This window comes from Pectinophora gossypiella, chromosome 21 (genome assembly GCF_024362695.1).
Source record: "Pectinophora gossypiella chromosome 21, ilPecGoss1.1, whole genome shotgun sequence".
Lineage (NCBI taxonomy): Eukaryota > Metazoa > Arthropoda > Insecta > Lepidoptera > Gelechiidae > Pectinophora > Pectinophora gossypiella.
In genome coordinates, this window is record NC_065424.1 from 5,105,568 (window position 1) to 5,127,941 (window position 22,374).

Below are 22,374 nucleotides of genomic sequence, written 5' to 3' on the forward strand. Positions count from 1 at the left end.
TTTAATTTAAGGTTACCTGGTGTTGACGTAGTGGACGCGCAGACCTTGTTTTTATCAGTACATTTTCCTTCGCACATGACTTCGGCCATCGCACACGTGCCATGTTTATCTACAAAAATATATGTTAGTTAATTCGCTTGAAATCCAAGTACCTCATCCGGTCACTCCATAGAAAAGAAAGAAAGAAACCTCATTCTACGTAAGTGCGAGCGAGACAAACAATCCGCAGCATTTCCCCTTACTCCTTAGACTACCCAATTGTCATGAACTGGAGAATATTCATGCTTGTGTCGCGTTTTTCTTGTATTATTTTAATTTCATGATCAAGACACATTTTTGGCAAACGTTATGGCACGATCGTCATCTGCAAGCGTTTCAATTGGGTCGTGTACTAAGTTAAATTATGAAATTCTGATTACTAAATAAAGACAGATCTGATTTGAAACTAACAAAAAACATTTTCTTTAGTTAAGTTTCAAGAAAAACGCAATTCGTCCGACATTTTATAACGTTTTTCTATGACGTCAGTGTGCTTTTTCATACACATTCTATCTCTTTCTTCCTTTATGCGTGTGAAGCGTATTATCCATGAGCATTTAGAGGAACCAGGCTTACGTTCGCAACCCTGTTCATCCTCGCCATGTAGACAATCCTTCCTTCCATCGCAGACACTGCTCTTCAGGATACAAGTGTTGCTGTGGTGGCAGTAGTCTTCTTCCTCCTTGCACGTTGCAAGAGCTGAACAGTTCCCGTCTACGTTGACCATGCCAGCGGGGCAGAGGCATTGGTACCCTAAAGAAAGGACATAGTATGGTACATCAAAAAAGCTAAGTGAAGTGTTGGTAAAGGGTTCCACTGCTGGGCAAAGTCCTCCCCTAGATTTTTTCCACTGCTTTCGTGGAAAAGAACCACGCTCTTGTTGGTTTAACATTCTCCATTCTTATCTATCAAAGGCCAATTCTTTGACTTCCCTATAAGACACGACGTTCGCGTTCTCTTTAATCTGTTCCATGTAATCCCTCCGATAAAATGGAGTAAATTATATTTTCTATGAGGAAAATCTATCTATGTACATATATATCGCGATGTCCGTGGCCTCACTCGGCAGGGCCCGCAGAATACCAGCGTCGTGGCTCATGCCGCGACTTATGCTGAGCGAGGTCCTTTTATTCCGGACTCCACCGCAGATGATCGGGCCGTCAGTGCGTTGCATTTAGAATAAGTACTTAGTTTTATTATTATTTTGGTTTGTTTTTCTTTTTGTTTTGGTTTTTTTTTGTCTATGTATTATTGATTTCCGTGTGGTTTCTGTCCTGTTAAATGTAATGTACCTGTCTATGTGTCTGTGGTGTCCGGAAGTAATAAATGTTTCTTTCTTTCTTTAAAATTACATTAAGCGTCTTGCCACCTGACCCTAAATAACATACATACATAATATCACGTCTATTTCCCGTTGGGGTAGGCAGAAACCACGGAATTCCACTTGCTACGATCCTGACACACCACTTTCGTATCTTCCACTAAATAATTGGTAACAACTTTCTAGCATTCTTTTTTACCTATGTCTTCAGTAAGGCCAGTATCCAAGGGGTCTTTTCTAGGAATTTGAACACAGATGTCTGAACACGGATTTTGTTGACAGGGGTGCTTGAAGGCCAACGGAGGCTGCGATGTTGCTTGGATGTGCAGGTGTGACCTGTTCGGGAATATCGCTGGAAGAAACAATAGTTCTTTTTTATAGACAATCAATCTTTGTAAAATTGCGTCGTGGTTCACGCCGCAACTTGTGCTGAGGCCCGTTTATCTCAGGACGTCCACCACTACCTTATGATCATCCTAATGAACATCCTCCTATGCTTTTCGTAATTGTTTTGTGAAAAAAATTAAATTATGTTATTGTCTTGTCTTTGTGTGTGGCGTCTTTTTATAATTAACTATTTCTATTCTATTCTTTCTATTCAGTTAAGTCTTATAATACTTATATATTTTCCTTATTACTTAGGTATCAGTTATGCTATATTTATATAATCCGATACAGACATATTATTACCAAAGAGAATAACAGACAGTAAACATTAAAACAGATGGTAAAACAAACAATAAAATATTGCAGTAGGTAATAATAATATCGCTGTGGTGGTTTATCAGGTAATTAGATGAATTTAGCAATGCAATCGGGTGGACAGGGATGGCTGTAAGGGGCGGTTGGAGGCCATTCACGGGGTTTCAGCCCATATTCTAACATCGTGGGTTTTTTACCCTATATTCACACAGTTATGGGCACGTTGCCCATTTGTGGGTATTCTGCCCCATAGGTATTTCATATAACTATGCCACATTTCAGTTTTGGAATGTGATTCAGAATTCAAATAATTCGTGACTTTAACTTTGGCAGTAATGGTTGTCTAATCTATAACTCTATGACGACCGGTTGTTATTATAAACTATAAAAATGAAGTGCGCTCTCTTCTCTTTTTTTCTGACTTTTATGAGCATTGAATAAACGGTTATTTCTACTGTTTCCTGGGTGACATTTTTATATATCAATACATACATATCAATAATAAGGCAACTGGAGTAAAAGAGACAGATATATATTCGTGCGAGCTACTCACAGAGTTCAATGCGTCTTATGTTCCTAGAGACGTCGTGTATGTCCGCCCAGTAGAGCCGGCTGCTGCGGCGGTCCGACCAGAACACCAAGGTCGAAGTCACCGCCAGCTCGGTCACCGTCGTCGACAGCTCCCGATATGTCTCCCGGGCTGAGCCTGGAGAAGACAAAAAAATCACCATCTCCCTAGCATTATCCCGTTTTTCACAGGATCCCCTTACCTAATCTGTAGATTTGACTGGTCCGGTTTATTACAGAAGCGATTGCCTGTCTAACCTTCAACCCGCGAAGAAAAACCCAGCCCAATATACAGGTTAGGTCACATACCTCCGTTAATGCATTTCTCGAGAATGTGGGTTTCCTCACGATGATTTCCTTCGCCTGATCCAAACTTGAATTCGAAAACAAATTCGACAATCATTGGTTTAGGCCTGTGCTGGATTCGAACTTGCGACCTTTAAGTGAGAGGCAAGCGACAAGACAAAAAAAAATCAAAGTTTTTATTGTTCTTCTTCTATCGGGAATTGTGAGCAATGACGTGCCGTCTCCGGGAATGTTCCTAAAGTGGGAGTGTTATAAAAACTTCTTTATAAAAACTCCTTAAAAAGTAAGGACACTGGCTGCTTTCTTTTTCAAATTGTTCTTTCTTGTTCTATGGTCTTATCTGCCTAAAGGTTACGTAATAAAGCTCTTTTTACATAAGTTTTGCGCCTTTTACTGCAGGTCAAAGGGGGAAACCTTCCACCGGGTCAGGAGCTGACAAGGCCAACCTGGAAATCTTTAAATAGACTCCGAACACAGGTTGGCCGAAGTAAAAATAACCTGCCCAGGTGGTGTTTTCTCAACGGATCGGACCTGGGCGTGTGTGGTGTTACGCCACAGAGTACTGTACGGGTGTTTTATGATGGTGTTTTATACGACGTCTCTTGCGCTGCTTTCTTGATGCTGTACCAGCTTGCAGCTCTGATGAAGCTTATTTATGGACTGCTCCTTGTCGGCTCAGCTTCCTTCCTGTCACCGCTATCGATCGAGCTGGGGAAATTTTTAGTACACCTTTTCTTATCTTAAATGCTTAACGAATGACCAGTGGATTTGAATCCCTGAAATGTACCCTTCATCATCATCAGCCGTACGACGCCCACTGCTGGGCATAGGCCTCCCCCAAGTATCTCCACGACGATCGGTCCTGCGCTGCCCGCATCCAGCGGCTTCCCGCGACCTTCACCAGATCGTCGGTCCACCTTGTAGCGGGCCTAACCACTGAGCGTCGTCCGACACGTGGTCGTCACCCTTAGTAAATGTACCCTTAGTATTTAAAAAGTTTAAATACCTATTTATATCTCTGTATTACCTATTAACAATATTAATTTATAGTAGATCAATATTTATGTTTTCATGGTTTTATGATGAATAAATTCAAGTAAAACCTACTTCTCACTTTTTTTTAATTTACTTTCCTCCTCTTTAAAAAAATAAAAAAACATTACACTATGGCTTATCTGACATCTTGCTCCGCGTGCCCTGATACCTGTACGCGAGAGGAGCTGATGAATGCCATCGAAAATGCTGTTCGGGTGGCAAAATATTGGGCTGAAAGAATCTGAATGCCATCGAAACGACAAGAAGACTGCGAGGAATATTCCCAAAGTGGGTTTCCCAGGAACAACACATCACTGATTGTGAGGTAGATGACCAAACCCATCAGTAACTAACCTTGCGGATGCATGTAGTCAATCACGCTGTTGCCCTCATCTGCTATGAACACGTTGTCCATATCACGCGCATACCTCAGACGGATGTGGGGGCCTAGAAACAATGAAACTGAATAAGTATTTTTTTTTTTTGTTTTTTCTTTTTGTTTTTTTTTTTATTTATTAGGTTTATCTTTGACGCAGTCAAATACCCTATTCATGGAAACGAGCATACCTTTCAAGTTGTTAAGCAGTATATGCTTGCGGTCGGAGCCGTCCAGACCGAAGATGTCCACGTGCACGTCATTGTTCTGTTCGCTCTCCAAGACCGCCACCAGAACTTTGCTGAAGCCATTCAAATTAGCAATCTTATTTACTAACACTAGTTTAATAAAGTCATAAACTGCCTATACGTCCCACTGCTGGGCACAGGCCTCCCCTCAATCAACCGGAGGGGGTATGGAGCATACTCCACCACGCTGCTCCACTGAGGGTTGGTGTTTTTACGGCTATATTCTGTCGTCTAACCACAATTAACGTGCCTTGGCTTGTCTATGAGCAATATACGATAATAAGATGTTTCCTTTGGAGTGCGACATCTTGAAACAATCGCGGATGTCCTGGTAGTCGCGTGAACCAAAGACCTTCTTTTATGTCGCGTCGCGTCATCTAACTGCCTCTAGGCATTAACTTCTTTCTTTCATTTCTAGACTTATAAATCTTCATCTCCCTAGAGTTATTCCGTTTTCCACAGGGTCCGCCTACCTAACCTGAACCCTGATTTGACAGGTCCGATTTTTACGCTACAGAAACAATTCCCTGTCTGTCCTTCCAACCCGCGAAGGGAAAACCAGCCCAATACAGGTCCTATCTGCACGAATCAGGGGGTTCTTACGAGGTTAAAACTTAAAATAAAATTAGGAGGTGTCTGCAGGAATCAGGGTCGATATTCCCGTACAAGACCTACCCGTAATCAGGCAGCACACACAAGCTGACGGGTATCTCGTCGATGAAGTGGTGCACGAGCGCGCGCTTGCCGGTGCTGAGGGACACCACCTCCAGGTAGCGGCCGGCTGCTTCCACGAAGTACAGGGAGTCCGTCATGTAGTCTGGAAGAAGAGGAAATCAGAAATCACAATTGTAGTGTTTATATAAGTACATAAACACACGTAGGTATAATTAAATATATAAATAAATATATCATCATCAAAATTCAAAAAAGTTCAAAAATATCTTTATTCAATAGGTAACATAGTTACACTTTGAATCGTCAATTTTACATAACGAACGTCTCATCCGCCTAAAACTACTGCAGCTTCTCACAACCTGCCCATTATCGTCCCCACTGCTGGGGCACGGGCCTTCCCTATGGATGGATAGGGAAATCGGGCCTTAAACCATCACGCGGGCCCAGTGCGGATTGATGGTTACTAACGACTGCTAATGCAGCCGGGACCAACGGCTAAACGTGCCTTCCGAAGCACGGAGGAGCTCGAGATGAAAACTTATTTTTGTGGTCACCCATCCTTTTGCTTAACTTCAACAATCGCAGACCGAGCGCGTTAACCGCTGCGCCACCAAGCTCCTCAATAAATATGTGATATATTACAAAATACTTGAATCGATATAATCGATTCACATATATATTCTGTCGTCTCCGGCAATGCACTACGCGGTGGCCACAATTAAAAAGTAAACTGTACGGGGGTGGAGTGAAGACGTAGTGTGTGGCAACGAGCCGATATTTATTTATATAATTATATTGAGGCGAATACACTACAAGAATAATTTATTCAACGTAATTATCATGGATAAACTTGTTTAAGGTCAATGTAACATTTTTGAATTTACATCATTTCGTAAGGAGTTTGAGGAGAAGAAATGACAAGAAACTGCAACAACAACACATCTTTTAAATCAATATAGGTACTTATACATTACAAGTTATTTAATAACTAGAAAGGAACACTTTTAATACCAGAGATTTATATCATTTAGGTAATCATTAATATTATAATAAGCTTTTTCACATAAAGTAAGTTTCACATGAGCTTTAAATTTATTTTCGGGCAAATTCAAAATATCCTGTATTTTGTATACAGGGTGTTAGTGACATCGTAATGAATACTGAGGGGGATGATTCAGACCATGATTCTGAGTTGATATCAAGTGGAATTTTCCGTCGCAAAATTCATGATTTTTTTTTTAGTTTTTTTAAATTATTTTCAATTCTATACTTTTGCGATGAAAAATTCCACTTGATATTAACTCAGAAAAATCAGCTGTTTCATCCCCCTCAGTATTTGTTACGATATCACTTACACCCCGCACAAGTACATACTGTGCCCATACAAGTAGGTATGGGTGTTAGTGGCACCGTAACGAATACTGAGGGGGATGATTCAGACCATGATTCTGAGTTGATATCAAGTGGAATTTTCAGTCGGAAAAATTCATGAAAAATTTTGTTTTTCTTTTTATTATTTTCTGTTCCATACTTTTGCGACGGAAAATTCCTTTTCATATCATCTTAGAATCATGGTCTCAATCATCCATCAAAGTTTTCGTTACGACGTCACTAGCATCCTGTATAGTAAATTACTTAATATACTTCGATTTTGACACTTTTAGGAAATTAACCAATCATTAGGAGAAGAATATTAGTTAGCAAATGTCGTGTTACCATAGTCCATATCGACGACGTTTTCGAGCCCCTTATAGAGCAGCAAGCGAGTGACGCCGCGGGTGAAGTCAGTCATATTAATGTAGTTTATCGTCTTCCTCTGCGCGTCGTATATATACAGCGTGTCTGCAATAAATATATTTTTTAATTTATGACAATGGGCTGCTTAATCACTCATATAGAACAGAATCGATTAACAGAATATCGACTGATACATCACTATGCTAATGAACATTGATAGCATATGAACTGGCTGTATGGGCAATGTTCCCTTTGCCTGTCTTAACGCTAATGAGCATACTTTGACAGATCGTACCGCGTCTTGTGCGCGCTTGGCTTTTTGGCGGGAACGGGAACGGGACAGTGGCTTTCTTCATTGAATAATCTAAATAATAAATAGTGCTGTTATATGGTTAAATATCGCATTAAGTTAGTCGGAAAACACTCGCGATAGTGTTATTATATCGGAATATTCAATAAACAATTTAATTGTAACACTCATGCAACACTTATGTCATTAAACGGATAACAAAGGCTTTTCCTAGGATTGAGCATATACCTTGTTTTATTATACCATGAGTAAATATATAGAAAGTTACCTCTCAGACTGTCGTAAGCCATGGCTTGTACTCTTCCAATGTCGAAGTGCGCTGCATGTGTTTCCGGGTTGCCGAGGGTGTTGTACTGTATTCGGGTGAAGGTAGAACCGCTGCCCACCACTAAATATTGTGGTCGATAGTGTTGGATAGCTGGAAGTAACGTATAAATGTTATTTAGGCGCAGGGATCATTGCGCACAATTTATGATCGCGTCGGAACTTTAAGAAAATGATCACTTTTCACTATTACCGTCTTTTAAGCCGTCTTTCCTCTCGGCAACATTTAGCGCGCAACATAATGCACAACAAGTTGCCAAACAAGTTGAAAGTTACCGCGGAACTTTTGTTTAACAATGGCCCCGATTCCTGCAGACACCGCCTAATTTTATTTTAAGTTATATCCGTCATTTTCATATCCGTCGAAAAGGAAAGGGACGGATGATTCACAGCTCTTAATTTTAGGAAGAATGAGTGAATGAATGAATAACCCGGGCGAATCAAAAGGTACGTCGCTGGTATGCAATCCGTTTGACGTGCTGTCTACTTAACTGTGTCGGGTTATTGACGGATGTAAAATTTTTAGACGGTTGGTTTAGATTTGTGCTTAAAATTGACGTGTGTTCCATAAATTTTATGCTTGTCGATTACCCGTCCCTTTCCTTTTCGGCGTTTAAGAAAATGACAGATATAACTTAAAATAAATTAAGATGGTATTTACAGGAATTAGCACCAATGTTGTCTTATTATGTATAATTAGGAAAATGAGGCATTCGGAAAATTAAGAAATGGTAAAATTAAAACTTTTCATAAAGAAGAACTCGTCTCGATAATAATTAGCATAATTTTACACATGGAAATATAAGAACTAGGAAGGAACTCGTCGCCGTCAGGGTCTAAATCGTATGTTGTCGACAACAAGTCGCCAGAGGAACTAGTGTTGTTGCGCATCGCGTCTCCAGCCTACAATTGATGCTCAACTATTCTCTGTAAACAACAAGCCGCGTGACATGTTGCGCATCAGCTGGCAACGTCGCGCGCTGTTGTGCAACGTTGCCGTACATGTTTTTTTTTTTTGTTTTGGTTTTCCCCGAAGGGTAAGGCAAAGGGAACTATACCCATACAGCCATGTCTTACGTATTTTTTTTCTTGATGATTGATGAAATGATGAAAGATGATGATGATGATGATGAAACCTAAGCCCCCACCCTCGGAGTAGACTCCTACTCCGAACCCCAGACGAATTAACTCAAAAGTCCGCATAAACTTTTGAGTTATGAAGCGGCTTCCTGGCACGAAGCGAAAATAGACATATACACTTTGTTTATTGAATACTCCGATATAATAACACTCGCGAATGTCTTCCGACTAACTTAATGCGATCATTAACCACAAAACACCACTTCGTATTAATTATTTAGATTATTCAATGAAGAAAGCAACTGTCCCGTTCCCGTTTCCCGCCAAAAAGCCTGCCGTACATGTTGACCATTACGTGTTGCCTAGTAAACACGAGGCTGAACTACAACAACAAAATTTTGAAATGCATTGCAATTTGATATGCCCTACACACTGAAATACGGATTTAATGCACTGTGTTATTAATTAAATTAATTATCATCAAATATATAATAAATCGTAATAATGTATATATATATTCATTTAATAAATAATAAGATTTAAATTCATTCATTTCATATAATCTGCATAATTATAATTAAAAAATAACAAAACGTTTTTATGTAAATGGTAACACCGTAACCTAAGTTTTTGTATGTTGCCTGTATTTTTTTCTTCTTCTCAACTTTCTGCATAATGGCTGTAATTTGGTAAACTTAATTTTAAAATACAGTCTATTTATAATTTACACCAGCTTATTATTTCTACACCCCTCGTACCTATGATCAACCCAATTGGGATATAGTTGTGAGCTTATATTTTGTTAGCGTCTACTTAGTAGATGGTGGCTTTTCGGCGGGAAACGGGAACGGGACAGTTGCTTTTTTCATTGAGTAATCTAAATAATTAATACGAAGTGGTGTTTTGTGGTTAAGGGCATTTCTACGGAAGGGTCTATTTTTTCTCAATTCGGTGCCGAAATTGAAATTAGGCTTTTATGAATATTTTAATAACAAATATTGAACTATATTTCATCTTGAATCTAATGATGCAATTGGGACCAGATTTGGTGAAGTGGTTTATGAGAAAAGTTAATCACCGAATTGGGCAACCACCGAATTGAGAAAATGATACACCGAATTGAGAAGCGGCTCAGCGAATTGCGAAAATGAATCACGGAATTGAGAAATAAGCCCGCGAATTTAGAAATGCTGTCAGTTATTATAGAAATAATGCAATGAATGACCAATAATGATGTGGTATGGACATCTAATGAAGAGGAATGGAAGTCATATTAGATGATATATGGTGAGTATGAATGTGCATGGACATAGGGGGTAGGAGACGACCGAAAAAGGTGTGGATTGGATTGCGTGAGGACGGATATGTGTATGAAAGGTGTATTAAGATGACGAAAGACAAACAAATTAATATCGTAAAAAATAGGAAACTTTTCCCCACGAAGGGTAGAAAATGATATATTTCATGTCTTGCCTAGGCTTGACCATGTGAGATTACACCTTCCTCACTTCCCTTTGACATGCGTAGTTCTAAGCGTTAATCTCCCTTGCGTTCGTCTAGTAGAGGTATCAGCACTGGTGGAGGAAATACCCAAGCTAGGTCGAAGTCCCATGTTTTGCTGAATGCATCTATGAAAATAGCACCTTTGTCTCTCACATCTCAGGCCACATAAATTGGAACTACTTTCGAATGAGAAGTTGCGAAAAGGTCTATCTGAAGAATTCCCCACTTTTTGAATAGAAAGTTCGTCACTCGATCCGACAGATGCCAGTCCGCTAGAGATTTCTGCCGCGAGAGGCTGTCGGCAATCTCGTTAAAAACACCAAGAATGTAATAAGCAAAAATTTCTATTCTGTTCCTTTGAGCAAGTTCCAGAAGTTTTGCTACTAGGTCTGTTAAGAGACTGGAACTTGTTCCCCCCTGATTCCTTACATAGGACACAACCGTTTTGTTGTCGGACTGAATAATGACTTGTCATTCATGTAGTTGGGGTAATGTCATCTGAAATGCTCGGTATACTGCATACAGCTCTTTGCGATTTATATGCCACAAGGTTTGGCTCTTCTCCCAAACTCCGCTGATTAGAGACTCGTTGACATGAGCACCCCATCCGTTGTCTGAAGCATCTGTTGTGATGAATACTGTGCCCTGATATATGAAAATTGTTCATCCTTTGTGAAGGTGATCCAACCACCAAGAACATTCCTGTAGAGCTTTTGTCGGTATTAGAAATTTCCGTGTTTTCTGGTGTTGAGGAAGACAATTGGCTAAAGTTGAAGACGTCTGATATGTAATCTTCCTAGAGGGACCGTGAAAGATGCAAAGCTCAATTTCCCTACAAGACTTTTTCCTGTGACCCAATTCCAGGTTCCTGATTTCAATACTTCCATAAGGATACTTGTTAAGTTGTCTATTCTGCTGTCCAGTAAAAAGGTTCTGTTTTTCTTTGTGTCCCACATTATCCCCAAGTAGTCTAGACAATGGGTTGGTGGGTTCAGAGATTTATTTCTGTTTATTTTCCATCCAAGCTTCTCCAGATAATTTACCACGTATAAGGTGTCTTCCTCTAACTAGTCTTTCTGTTGATTGGCTAAGAGAAAATTGTCGAGGTGTTTGACGAGTTAAACTTCTTTAAGCAAGGGTTAACTCAAAAGGCGTGAAAGACGAATAACGAATCTGCTTTTATGCTAGTTCACCCAACCTCAAGCACTTGATTCCCTCAGGGATCTTGTTCCTTAGTCATGGAAGCGAAATTAAAATCTTCTACTTACATCTTCTTCAGGTAATAGATACGGAACTTTCCAGGTGAATGATTTCGTTGTATGCTCCTCAAGACATCCTTCGTGCGAACGACATTCATCGTCTGAAGTATTATCGAGCCTCTTTAGGATGTTGGAAAGCATGTCCTTCATCTCACTAAAGTTCTGTTCTAATTTATCGACCCTGGACAATTTCTTTGACTTCGATGATGAGGACCGAACTGTAGATAGATCGTCTATATCTTTACTATCTGCTAGCTCCTTAGACGCATCCTTACGGCTAAAAGCAGTGGTTTTAATTCAGCGAGTGAAACCACTATCAGCTCATTTAGAACAGCTGATCCTTTGATCCTTGAACTGATTGAAGGTGGACCAATTATGAGACCTACACAAAAGGGCCATCCCAGTATTTTAATTTCTAAAGCTAGGTCTTCTCCGGTAGGTCTTCTCCGAGAGGAATGTACATTCTGAGCAAAATGCTCTTGCAAGCTCGACTATCGGGAGAGCGAATCTAATTTTGTTCAGAACAAGCGGGTCCAAGTTTGGGCCTAAGAGGTCTTGTCTCGTGTGAGGAATGACTAACCACTGGAGCCATCCCTCCGGCAAATACGTTCTGGCCAACTGCTTTATTCGCTCTAAATGACAATGGGCACTTTTGTATGAAACTTGGTCCAAGAACCTCCACTGATGAGACTTATATGTTATGAAAGCTTATGCTTTCCCTATGATTCTGGCAAAGTCCTATCAGATTCTGTCCCGGGGTTCTTTTTTTACGGCCATGTTTGTCCTGGCTAAAAATGTGATAAAATACAGTGGGAGCTAAAATCGACTCAAGATTTGTTGCTGGATAACTAAGTCTACATAAATAATTATGTATCATATTGTATATCATTTTAAAGAGGATCTTTTCCAGAATCCGAAACATAAAAAAAAACAAAAAAAAATCTTTTTGTAAGCGAATTATAGTCAATTTATATCTGCAGCGCCATTGTTTCTCGGTAGCTAAGTTCAAGTTTCATGCCTTTTACCCCTTCCAAAAGTATCTTACCGATTTTTTTTATATTGCTTCCGGAATTTGATCTGAGTGATAATAACAAGAAAAATAAATAAACACCTCTCCGATAGAGACCGGCTAAGCTATTGCCTATTGCAAGAAATCGTCATCATTAGCAAGTCATTACGGTATTGCATATTATAAGCTTATCAGCAACTTGGAACTTGGTCCAAGAACCTCCACTGGTGAGACTTGCATGTAATGATAGCTTATACTTGTCCTATGATTCTGGCAAAGTTCTATCAAACTCTGTCCTAGGGTTTTTTTACGGCCATGTTTGTCCTGAGTGTACAGTAGTGGACTGCAAAATCACCTCAGGATTTGTTGTCGATAAACTATTTAACTAAGTCTATATACATAATTATATATCATAATGTATATCAATTTTAAAGGGGAAGGTTATCAGAATCTGAAACACAAATAAAAAAATGCATTAAGTATGTAAACGACTTTTAGCCAACTCACGTCCGTAGCACCATTTTTCTCAGCAGCTACGTACGAGTTTCGCGCCTTCCAACCTTTCCAAAGGAGCCCAATCATTTTTTTCCTTCTTCTGATATTGCATTCTTAACCTGACAAGTGACAACAAAGAAAAAAAAAATAGATACCATTCCGATAGAGGCCGCGTAAGCTATGGACCTATTGCAAGATAACGTACTCAAAGGCTAGTCATTATAATCCAACAGACGTAACATGATTAGAATGCGGGAGGACGCAAATGTAGTATGTTTTCTTTCACCACAATCTTGTTTTATTAATCCAGGCTTATATCTTGTCTTATAAACAATGCCGAATGGTACAACAAACGTATCGTAAACGTAAGGTTGCCTGGTAGTAATTGCTACCTTGGCAATAAAGCCGCCTTTTGCACCAGTTATTGCCTGAACTTGTTTAATAAATGTGTTTCTTTTGTATACAATAGAGTCATTGTATTGCATCTTGATTAGAATGACTTATTTCTTGTTTCTCTCGTACTAAGCTGTATAGTTGTATTGCTGTTAGTATTAAAGAGACACATATTTCGTCTCTTTCGCATAAGGCGATGTACTACATTTCCGTCCCGCCGCATTCTAATCATGTTACGTCTGTTGGATTATAATGACTAGCCTTTGAGTACGTTATCTTGCAATAGGTCCATAGCTTACGCGGCCTCTATCGGAATGGTATCTATTTTTTTTTTCTTTGTTGTCACTTGTCAGGTTAAGAATGCAATATCAGAAGAAGGAAAAAAATGATTGGGCTCCTTTGGAAAGGTTGGAAGGCGCGAAACTCGTACGTAGCTGCTGAGAAAAATGGTGCTACGGACGTGAGTTGGCTAAAAGTCGTTTACATAATGCATTTTTTTTTATTTGTGTTTCTGATTCTGATAACCTTCCCCTTTAAAATTGATATACATTATGATATATAATTATGTATATAGACTTAGTTAAATAGTTTATCGACAACAAATCCTGAGGTGATTTTGCAGTCCACTACTGTACACTCAGGACAAACATGGCCGTAAAAAAACCCTAGGACAGAGTTTGATAGAACTTTGCCAGAATCATAGGACAAGTATAAGCTATCATTACATGCAAGTCTCACCAGTGGAGGTTCTTGGACCAAGTTCCAAGTTGCTGATAAGCTTATAATATGCAATACCGTAATGACTTGCTAATGATGACGATTTCTTGCAATAGGCAATAGCTTAGCCGGTCTCTATCGGAGAGGTGTTTATTTATTTTTCTTGTTATTATCACTCAGATCAAATTCCGGAAGCAATATAAAAAAAATCGGTAAGATACTTTTGGAAGGGGTAAAAGGCATGAAACTTGAACTTAGCTACCGAGAAACAATGGCGCTGCAGATATAAATTGACTATAATTCGCTTACAAAAAGATTTTTTTTTGTTTTTTTTTATGTTTCGGATTCTGGAAAAGATCCTCTTTAAAATGATATACAATATGATACATAATTATTTATGTAGACTTAGTTATCCAGCAACAAATCTTGAGCCGATTTTAGCTCCCACTGTATTTTATCACATTTTTAGCCAGGACAAACATGGCCGTAAAAAAAGAACCCCGGGACAGAATCTGATAGAACTTTGCCAGATTCATAGAGAAAGCATAAGCTTTCATTACATATAAGTCTCATCAGTGGAGGTTCTTGGACCAGATTCGCCCATTCTCCTTTGATTGAATTATTACATCTAATACTAATAATGTTCTCAGAATAATAATAACCTATCCCTCTCCCTCACTTACTCCTTCGGGGTAACAGGCGTGATGCCATTTGTTATGTAAACAATATCAAATCTCAATTCGGTGCAAGTAATTCTCAATTCGATGCCCCATTTTCTAGGGAATTGAGACCCATCGAATTGAGAAAATATCACATTTCATCAATTATCTAGTAAAGTTATCAATTAAATCAATTAATACAAAACATACAGTCAGATATCACCTAAATACTTAATTAATTTAGCACATATATTATTAAATACTTCATAAACAAAATTAATATCTTCCACCGATTTTAGAATTGACACTACCCCAAAAAAAACGAACGATTTCGACCCTTCGAAAAACCCTCCTCTATGCAGCAGTCCACCCATCCACACATCTTGGGCACTCGGGCGCACCTGGCTCTCCACGGGAACCGGGTAGTGATGATAGTACTGCGCGTAGTTAGTGATGTAAGTTGACAAAACTTAATTTCACCGAATTGAGACACATGCTGGCTTCAAAATTAAAATATTTTATTGTACTAAAACTAAAGAGTTCACAATAAACACAATTACGTATTTAGCTTTATTAACTATCCCTTGTTCTGTGAACGTTGGAATTATGTTCTGGAAATTAGTATTTTAAAAGTTATGTAGCAATAACGAGTCAATTCTGGAATGGCTTCACGTCATTTTAAGCCAAATTCTGCCCGTTTTCAAACTTCGGGATTTTTTTTTGACGCTTTTATAATACTCTACGGTCTTCTAAATTACTCTCCACCAAGCCAAGAGTCCTATAAATACGTGAGTATTTTTTCCAAGTACGTAATTAGATGCTACAGGTACTTTTTTCACTGGAATCACTCAATCGGCCCTTCCCGTAGAAATGCCCTTAATGATCGCATTAAGTTAGTCGGAAGACATTCGCGAGTGTTATTATATCAGAGTATTCAATAAACAAAGTGTATCTGCCTATTTTCCCTTCGTGCCAGGAAGCCGCTTCATAACTCGAAAGTTTATGCGGACTTTTGAGTTAATTCGTTTGGGGTTCGGAGTAGGAGTCTACTCCGAGGGTGGGGGCTTAGGTTTCATCATCATCACCTGTCATCATTTCATTAATCATCAAGAACAAAAAATACGTACGAGAAGTAAAAAACCAAAAAAAAAAAATAGTAGATGGTATAGACAACTTACGTAGACAAGTCCGGTTGTTGGTGTCATCGAGCTGCAGGCCGTCGGGGCAAGCGCACGCATACGTCTCATTGGAGGTGAGCAGGCAGAAGTGGGAGCAGTTGTTAACCGCGCACGGGTTCGACTTGGACTGCATCAGGATCTTGTGGTACATGTGGAGCCCTGGGAGTAAATACGGTCAATTTGAAATCAGGGGTCTAAAAATGGGTTCACCACTCTCTAGTAAACCGTCTAATTAAATAAGTTCTGCTGGGTCTGCATGACAACCGAAGCGAATTATTACGGCTATTGGTCGAAGGCCTCGATATACTTCGGCGCTGTTACCGTGCAGAGCCTACTGGTGGTCTAAAACACCACATTGAGCAATTCATCTCAAAAGCAATATTGCTATTTGCCATTTAAGTACATAATTTACGTCATGATAAAAATTACAAAAAGCAAAATTGCTTTTCAAGATGAAACGCCTTTCATCCTTAAGATGAATGACCTTTTTAGACCACCAGAATTTATCTAGTTAGACAGTTTACTGGAAAATGGTGAAACCTACACGCCTCATTTAAGAGTAAAATGTATATTATACATTGTATAATGCATATTATTTAATTATATGTATTATATTTTGTAACATATTGTAATATATTGTATTGTGTATACCCAAATAAATAATTATCATATTATACTTTATTTGTTTTTTTTTTATTATTTTTACCTCACACAACAAAGTTAGATACTTTCATCGTACCGTGTCGTAATCGCAAAAAAGGCTCCATTGAAGCAATTCATGTAAATAACAATTGCATTATTTATTGTTAAGTGCTTTGCATTTATTGACATTGTACTTACACTTATTCTATATGCAATAATGCTTTTCAGATGAATTGCTTCAATATGACCTAACGCGTATTACGATACGACGCCGTGTGCAGATGATTTTGACGCGCAGCACAGCTAAATCAAGACTGGTTTGTCTCGATAATGTCTTTCCAAGGTTTCGTGGCTTTATTTTCTACTCTGAACCAGTGTGCGTGTATGAAACGATTGATGAATGTGGAGGAAGCGAGAGAAGTATGTTATGATCGAAGCAAATGGAATTCCATAGTCTTTGCTTAGTATTTTGTATTTTTTGCTTACCGCAGTGGGAAATAGGCGTGAGTTTATGTACATGTATGTATGTTTCGTGAAATTCTACTTGATATCAACTCAGAATCACGTTTGAATCATCCCTCAAAGTTTTCGTTACGATGTCACTGACACCCTGTATAGTTGGATTTGAATTTTATATACGTAGTATTATTCTATACTAATACCTTTACCTACCATAGAATAAAGAATAATACTACATATAGAACGGGAACACTTCGCCCCGCACCAAATCATGTCGTTGCCGCCCTCACTCCCTCTGGGTTTTACAAGACAAAGATATGGTACAGCGCCCAGTGCGAAAGAGACGAGAGTTTATGTACATGTATGTATGTTTCGTGGCTTACCATAGACAGCTGAGTCTACTGATGTGACTGGGCCGCTGGCGGTCCCGACGAGCTTCAACGAAGTCCGGATGCTATTGGAATTCCAGTCGCCGAAATAGATGCCGTTCTCGAACACAGTCAGCGCGTACGGACGGTAGACGTCCACATCGAATATTGACTGTAAGTAGAAATGCACAAAAAAAAAGTTTATTGCAGTATCTTTTGGTACATGGTTTATACTGGATTTGGAGCCACCTTTTAAGCATAGATATGCTTGTAATAGGTGACTCCGTTCTTCCATAACAATGTTCGTAAATTGCACAAAAGGAACATATTAGCACAAGAAGACGCGGTCCAGTGGTTGAGCGTTGGGCTCATGATCTGGAGGTGCCGGGTTCGAATCCCGGTTGGGACATATGTCAAAAATCTCTGACCCTGGTTTGGACATTGCCGGCTGATTTGTTATGTTGTTGTTATTCTATCATTATTTTGAAGCCATGGTAGCCCAGTTGGTAGAACGCTTGCCTCTCACTTTGAGGTCGCAGGTTCGAATCCTTAGGCCTGTGCTGGATTCGAACCTGATTTGAAACGAACAATGATTGTCGAATTTGTTTTCGAAATCACGTTTGGATCATAAATTATTATCACGTGCTCAGCAGTGAAGGAAAACATGCAACTTCGGAGGTGTGTGACCTAACCTGTATTGGGCTGGTTTTCCCTTCGCGGGTTGGAAAGTCAGACAGGCAGTCGCTTCTGTAAAAAGCCGGACTGTCAAATCTTCAGGTTAAGTAAGTGGACGCCGTGAAAAACGGGATAATGTTAGGGTGATGAGGATGATTACTTACAAACACCCGCCCATCATCAAGTCGGACGCCTTTAATGGTGTTGTCAATGAAGTAGAGCCGGTTGGAGGGCGGGTCCACAGCGAGCCCCATGGCGAAGGAGTCCATAGTGTCCACTAGCACGCGCGCATTAGACCCGTCCATACGGGACCTCATTATCACCGGCTTGTGATGCCAATCCGCCCAGTACATCTCGCTGTGAGGTCACAAGTGGTCATATAAATATTTAAACCAATCAAGTTGGTCGCCTGAAATTTCCTATTACTACTAATTACTAAATAGAATATAATAGAAATAGTTTATTATAATAGGGCGCCACACACACAAAAACAAGATAATAACATCATATCAAAAACAAAACAAACGAAATAAATTGTAAAATAAAATAATAAATAAAAACAGTATATTAAATAAAATAAAATTAAAATAAATTGTATTTTATTGTATTATTGTTTTGTGTTTGTTTGTTGTATTGTTGTTTATTCATAATAAATTGTATAACAGTAAGTATATTAAAAAAAAACAATGTCTATGGCCCTGTGCCGAGGTTTTCCTTGCAGTTTCTTTTCCCCTGCTATACATGTTGTGAGAAGCTGCAGTAGCTTTAGGCGGATGAGACGTTTCGAAGAAAAATGACGATTCAAAGTGTAACTGTGTTACCTACTGAATAAAAATACAGGGTGTTACTGACATCGTAACGAATACTGAGGGGGATGATTCAGACCATCATTCTGAGTTAATATGAAGTGGAATTTTCCGTCGCAAAATTCATGATATTTTTTTAGTTTTTTTTTTATAATTTTCAATTCTATACTTTTGCGATGGATAATTTTCAATAGGTTTATTCAGAAATATAACAATACGTCACAAAAACAAACTTAAAAACTAGTCATTAAATAACCCGCCCCTCACTGTTCCCGGAGCAAAGGTGCTCACAACACTAGCCGCATTACCGTGTTGAATGGCAATGGCCAGCCTTTGGACCAATGGACAATTCCACTTAATATTAACTCAGAATAATGATCTGAATCATTCCTTTCAGTATTCGTTACGATGTCACTTACACCCCGTACAAGTACGTACAGGTAGCCATACAAGCAAGTAGGTGTGGGTGTTAGTGACACTGTAACGAATACTGACCGGGATGGTTCAGACCAAGATTCTGAGTTGATATCAAGTGGGATTTCCTGTCGGTAAATTCATGAGAATTTTAGTGGTTTTTTAAATTATTTTCTGTTTCATACTTTTGCGACGGAAAATTCTACTTAATATCAACTCAGAATCACGTCTGAATCATCCCTCAAAGTTATCGTTACGATGTCACTAACACCCTGTATAGTTGGATTTGAATTTTATATACGTAGTATTCTACTACTATTACCTTTACCTTTTTTTTTAATTATTGAATACAACGAAAAATTAACAAAAAAGAATAAAATAACACCGCTAAACCCCTCACGGGTTTGTCTCGGCGCTATAATCCGCTTACAATTACTTAGTGCAATAACATATAAAAAAATAATAATAAAATAAATAGAAAAAATATTATTAAAAACAAAAAAGACCGAAACGGTATAATGATAAATAAATATTAACATCGGAGGCATACACAAACTACAATGTTTGCGAAAACTTTACCTACGTATTGTTTACAACAGCGACCGCACGCAGCAACCTACCATAGAATAAAGAATAATACTACATTTAAGGTGCTCCCACACTTGCCGTTAGAAAGTGTTTGTAAACATTTTATAACACCAAAACATTTACTAACAAATGTTAACAATTGTTGCATTTTGTTAGAAACTGTTACATGTTAAATTGATGGAAAATGTTTAAACATTTTATAACATCTAGTATTGGCTCGCAGTTTGGTTTCGCCTTCTGAGGACGTTTTGTTATAAAATGTTTACTAACATTACTAAACATTTTCTAACATGAAAATTTATTTTAACACTTGTGATTAAATGTTTGCTAACAAATGTTTACTAACGTTAGTAAACATTTTCTAACGGCAGTGTGGGAGCACCAATAGAACGGGAACACTTCGCCCCGCACCAAATCATGTCGTTGCCGCCCTCACTCCCTCTGGGTTTTACAAGACAAAGATATGGTACAGCGCCCAGTGCGAAAGAGACGAGAGATGTGCCAACCAACTAAAGTCAACTCACCCGGCTCTAACATTCAACGTAATAAACTTGGGCACCCTTGCATCAGTTTGTATGGTGGTACACATGGAGCCATTAGAGGTGCAGGCGGAAATGACGCCGCGCTGAGCATCGCCGAAGTAAATGTGCCCTCCAAGCCAATCCAGGGCGATGTCACCTGGGTCTTCCAGGCCTAGGCCTACTACCACCTGGAATAAGATACCTACTACAGTGGTCTAAATAGGCCACACTCAAGCAATACATTTTAAAAGCAATATTGCTATCTGATATTGGCACAGGCTATTTTGCTGAATTGGGAGCGAATAAAAACTATGAGGGAGTCTAAAAGGGCCACATTAAAACAGTTCATCAGGAAAAGCAATATTGCTATTTACTTTTATTGTAAAATTGCTATATTAATTTTAGATGAATTGCTGCAATGTGGCCTTTTAGACCGCCTGAACTAGTTATTCTGTTTAGATTGATAGATAAAATCTTAATTTAGATTTAATCTTTCGAACGCCGGAACGCGGATCTCGACCAGACACAATGTAAAATCTATTGTATCTGGTATCTCGGCATATGAGAGGTTAAGGCGTTACATTAACTTTTTTTAAAGGTATGTAATAATTAATGTACCTGTTTAGTGCCAGCAACATCATCAAGTTGCGCCCTCACTATAGCCTGGTGTCCCTGTGCTGTTTCCACCCAGTACAAGAACTTGCCATCATAGGTCAATCCATGAGCCTGAAATATTTAGTTAAATGTACACACTCAACACAGCCTCCGTGGTCTAGTGGTTAGAGCGTTAGGCTCACGATCTGGAGGTCCGGGTTCGATTCCCGATGGGGACATTGTCGAAATCACTTTGTGAGACTGTCCTTTGTTTGGTAAGGACTTTTCAGGCTTGAATCACCTGATTGTCCGAAAAAGTAAGATGATTCCGAGCTTCGTAGGGCACGTTAAGCCGTTGGTCCCGGCTATTAGCCGTAAAAGCACCTCCACCAACCCGCAGTGGAGCAGCGTGGTGGAGTATGCTCCATACCCCCTCCGGTTGATTGAGGGGAGGCCTGTGCCGAGCGTGAGACGTACATAAGCTGGCCTTCTTCTATCGTGTGGGTTGTGAGGTGAATTACCCATCTCATCAACCCGGGTGTACAAAAGCAGTATATAAAGTGAAGGTTGGTGGTAAAGCTGGCAGAGGAAGACGTAGAAAGACGTACATTGATTGACCAAATTGGAGAAGACTTGGAAAAGGTTCAATACGATCTATTCTGAACCGGTGTGTGTGTATGAAACGATTGATGAATGTGGAGAAAGCAAGAGAAGTGTGTCAGGAAAGCAAATGGAATTCCATAGTCTCTGCCTACCCCGGTGGGAAATAGGCGTGAGTTTATTTATGTTTGTATATAGGATTCCGTTGCCGTTGGATGCGGGCAGCGCGGGACCGATCGTCGTGGAGATCCTTGGGGGAGGCCTATGCCCAGCAGTGGGCGTCGTACGGCTGATGATGATGATAGGATTCCGGACTTATTATTATATTCTTATTATTATGTAGAATTAGAATTCAGAACTAAATACTTTATTGTTATGTTGTTCACGCAGGAATTAGAATAAGAACTCTCGGCGCTCCAAACGTTTCGATTACACTCATGCGCATCCAAAACCCTATCAGCCCTATGTCTTACCTGTTTAACGCCTGTAGCAATTGTGATCACTTTTTTAGATTTTAGCAAGAAGTATTTAATTTCGTTGCGGGTACTAAAGAATAGCATTGCTTCTGGGTCTGAAAAAGAAAAGAAAAGAAAAGTTACAATCAGAGGTGAGCTGGGGGTTAAAAAGGCCATATTGAAGCAATTCATCTAAGAAAGGAATATTGCTATTGTTACGATTAGGTGTGATGTCCTTAATGGCTGTAGAGGTCTGGTTGTCTGAGGATGAAGATGTCAGATGAAAACGTCCAGAGTGCCGTAAAAATCACTGAATGTA

At 39.3% G+C, this 22,374-nt stretch overlaps 1 protein-coding gene across 1 annotated transcript in view; it reads right to left on the bottom strand.

The window, feature by feature from the left end:
- Positions 1-22,374, bottom strand: part of LOC126376460 (putative vitellogenin receptor) — a 66,024-nt gene that overhangs the window by 31,480 nt on the left and 12,170 nt on the right. The window contains exons 7-21 of the mRNA XM_050023831.1: positions 22,074-22,171; positions 21,025-21,132; positions 20,410-20,594; positions 18,242-18,434; positions 17,418-17,574; positions 15,934-16,092; positions 7,585-7,734; positions 6,986-7,111; positions 5,270-5,411; positions 4,538-4,647; positions 4,325-4,417; positions 2,616-2,768; positions 1,560-1,712; positions 616-792; positions 17-109 (exon numbers count right to left, since the gene is read on the bottom strand). Of these exons, the coding sequence (XP_049879788.1) occupies positions 17-109; positions 616-792; positions 1,560-1,712; positions 2,616-2,768; positions 4,325-4,417; positions 4,538-4,647; positions 5,270-5,411; positions 6,986-7,111; positions 7,585-7,734; positions 15,934-16,092; positions 17,418-17,574; positions 18,242-18,434; positions 20,410-20,594; positions 21,025-21,132; positions 22,074-22,171 (2,097 nt within the window). The remainder of the gene's footprint in view (positions 1-16; positions 110-615; positions 793-1,559; positions 1,713-2,615; positions 2,769-4,324; positions 4,418-4,537; positions 4,648-5,269; positions 5,412-6,985; positions 7,112-7,584; positions 7,735-15,933; positions 16,093-17,417; positions 17,575-18,241; positions 18,435-20,409; positions 20,595-21,024; positions 21,133-22,073; positions 22,172-22,374) is intronic.